This window comes from Octopus bimaculoides, chromosome 8, assembly GCF_001194135.2.
Source record: "Octopus bimaculoides isolate UCB-OBI-ISO-001 chromosome 8, ASM119413v2, whole genome shotgun sequence".
Classification (NCBI taxonomy): Eukaryota; Metazoa; Mollusca; class Cephalopoda; order Octopoda; family Octopodidae; genus Octopus; species Octopus bimaculoides.
The window spans coordinates 83,112,111-83,115,121 of record NC_068988.1 but is presented as its reverse complement, the minus strand read 5'-3'; the positions used below and the strand labels follow the sequence as shown (position 1 = coordinate 83,115,121).

The window sequence follows — 3,011 nt, the reverse complement described above, 5'->3', positions numbered from 1 at the left end:
ATATATATATATGTATATGTATATACACACACACACACATTGACAAGTATATATAAACACAAACTGCAAAAGTTCGCACAGTCATATGCACTTACATATAAATTGATACATGCTCATATACGCATGCATATACACATGCATCGAAACATTCACGCAAACATACACGCACATGCACATATCTCCCCATTCATCTATCCATCCTTCTATTTTATGACTTTCCATGAAACTGTCAGTTCGGCTGTCTACCTGTGAACCACTCTGTGTGGTCATCCATCCATCTATTCATCCATCCGTCCATCCATCCACCCATCCATCCATCCATCCATCCATCCATCCACATACGCACGTATATGTATGTATGTATGTGTGGAGGCGCAATGTCTCAGTGGTTAGGGCAGCGGACTCGCGGTCATAGGATCGCGGTTTCGGTTCTCAGACCGGGCGTTGTGAGTGTTTAATGAGCGAAAACACCTAAAGCTCCACGAGGCTCCGGCAGGGGATGGTGGCGAGCCCTGCAGTACTTTTTCACCACAACTTTATCTCACTCTTTCTTCCTGTTTCTGTTGCACCTGTATTTCAAAGGATCAGTCTTGTCACGCTGAATAACCCCGAGAACTACGTTAAGGGTACACGTGTCTGTGGAGTGCTCAGCCACTTGCATGTTAATTTCACGAGCAGGCTGTTCCGTTTGATCGGATCAACTGGAACCGTCGTCGCCGTAAGCGACGGAGTGCCAACAATGTATGTATATATGTATGTATGTATGTATGTATGTAGTCTTCGTATACACATGGAGGTAAATCTATGTGTGTGTGTCTGTTTGTGTGTGTGTGTGTGTGTGTGTGCGCGTGTGTGTGTGCGTATCTTTCCGTATGTATGTATAAAGGTGTACACACGCATATGCATGGAGGAGGAGGTGGTGGAGGAAAAGGAGGAGGAGGTGGAGGAAAAGGAGGAGGAGGTGGAGGAGGAGGAAGAGGTGGAGGAATGCCACACGATGCTATATGAGAAAAGTTTAATCAGAAAACACGATTGTTAGTCAGTTATAGAAGAAAAGAGATGTGCTTGACATTCTAGACAACAAGCAAACATGATAATGGTAACCAAGCGATGTCAGAGACGTTGAATCTCACGTATATACACGCACTTAATATATAGATGTATATATATATAAACGTACACACTTTCACATGCATTCGGTTATATACAATGACAGCGGTCGGTACAATGATAGTGAATGCTACCGTTACATGTAAACGTTCTGCTGTATTTCTAACAATTCTCTTAAACTATTTCTAATCCCGTGGAATGGAGAATTTTAATTATTCGAACCTTCTCTGTCAAATTACAGGGGATCGAGGATTCAATGACAGTAAGTCGACTCCTTTATTTATTTATTTATTTATTTATTTATTTATTTGCTTTTCATTTCGTTGACACCCCTCATATTCATTGATTTCGTTTTATTAACAATGCACTCAATATATCTATCTATCTATCTATCTATCTATCTATCTATCTATCTATCTATCTATCTATCTATCTATCTATCTATCTATCCGTCTGTTGTCTTTATGCATGTATGTATGTATTCTTTCATTCTTTTACTCTTTTACTTGTTTACTTGGAGCACCGCCTTAAATGGGTTTTTAGTCGAAGAAATCGACCCCAGGACTTATTCTTTGTAAGCCGCGTACTTATTCTACCGTCTGTTTTGCCGAACTGCTAAGTTACGGAGACGTAAACATACCAACATCGGTGGGACAAACAGACACGCGCGCGTGCGTACATACACACACACACACACACACACACACACACACACACACACACACACACACACACACACACACACACACACACACACACACACACACACACACATATGACGGGCTTCATTCAGTTTCCATTTACCAAACCCAGTCGCAAGTCTTTGTCGGCTCGAGTCTATAATAGAAGACATTTGCTCAAGGTGCCATGCAGTTGGACAGAACCTCGAACCATGTGGTTGGGAAGCAAGCTTCTTACCACACAGTCACGCCTGCGCCTATACATACATGCCTATGTACATAGGCACGTATTATATTGTATTATATTATATTTATGTTATAAGGCGGCGAGCTGGCAAAATGCTTAGCACGCCGGGCAAAACGCTTAGCGACAGGTCGTCCGTCTTTAGGTTCTGAGGTCAAATGTCGCCCGATATCGACTTTGTCTTTCAACCTTTCGAAGATGACGAAATAAGTACCAGTCGAGCGCTGGGCTCGATGTAATCGGCTATCCTCCTCCCCCCAAATTTCAGGCCTAGTGCCTATACTAGAAAGCATTATATGTATGTATGTATGCATGCATGCATGTATGTATGTATGTCATTATTCAGTTTATTTCAAGATTTCTTGCCAATAGAGAAAGAGCCGGTTTCTAACCTAGATCCAAGGCTACTTCATTGAAATTTCAACATCAACAACAAGGTATTTCTGTATATATGTATGTATGTATGTATGTATGTATGTATGTATGTATGTATGTATGGGTGTGTGTATGTGTGTGTATGTATGTATGTATGTATGTACGTACGTACGTATGTATGTATGTATGTATGTATGTATGTGCAGATTTGTATGTTTTATGTATGTATTCTCATGCATATAGTTGCATATGATGGAATTGACACAGCTGGATATATTACGGGTGGATATATTACTTGGGTGGATATATTACAAGGCGGCGAGCTGGCAGAAACGTTAGCACGCCGGGCGAAATGCTTAACGGTATTTCGTCTGCCGCTACGTTCTGAGTTCAAATTCAGCCGAGGTCGACTTTGCCTTTCATCCTTTCGGGGTCGATTAAATAAGTACCAGTTACGCACTGGGGTCGATATAATCGACTTAATCCGTTTGTCTGTCTTTGTTTGTCCCCTCTGTGTGTAGCCCCTTGTGGGTAGTAAAGAAATAATATATTACTTGTTGTGATAGGATAGAAGGAGATGGATAGATTTGTGATTGGGTATG

At 41.3% G+C, this 3,011-nt stretch overlaps 1 protein-coding gene across 4 annotated transcripts in view; it reads left to right on the top strand.

The window, feature by feature from the left end:
* Positions 1 to 957: 957 nt before the first annotated feature.
* The window catches only part of LOC106875237 (corticotropin-releasing factor receptor 2), a 147,262-nt gene continuing 145,208 nt past the window's right edge, over positions 958 to 3,011 (top strand). For 3 of the 4 annotated variants that reach the window (XM_052970217.1, XM_052970216.1, XM_014923299.2), the window contains exon 1: positions 958 to 1,372. In XM_052970217.1, coding sequence (XP_052826177.1) covers positions 1,309 to 1,372 — 64 coding nt within the window. In that variant the 5' untranslated portion in view covers positions 958 to 1,308. The remainder of the gene's footprint in view (positions 1,373 to 3,011) is intronic. The other variant, XM_014923301.2, reaches the window with a different exon arrangement.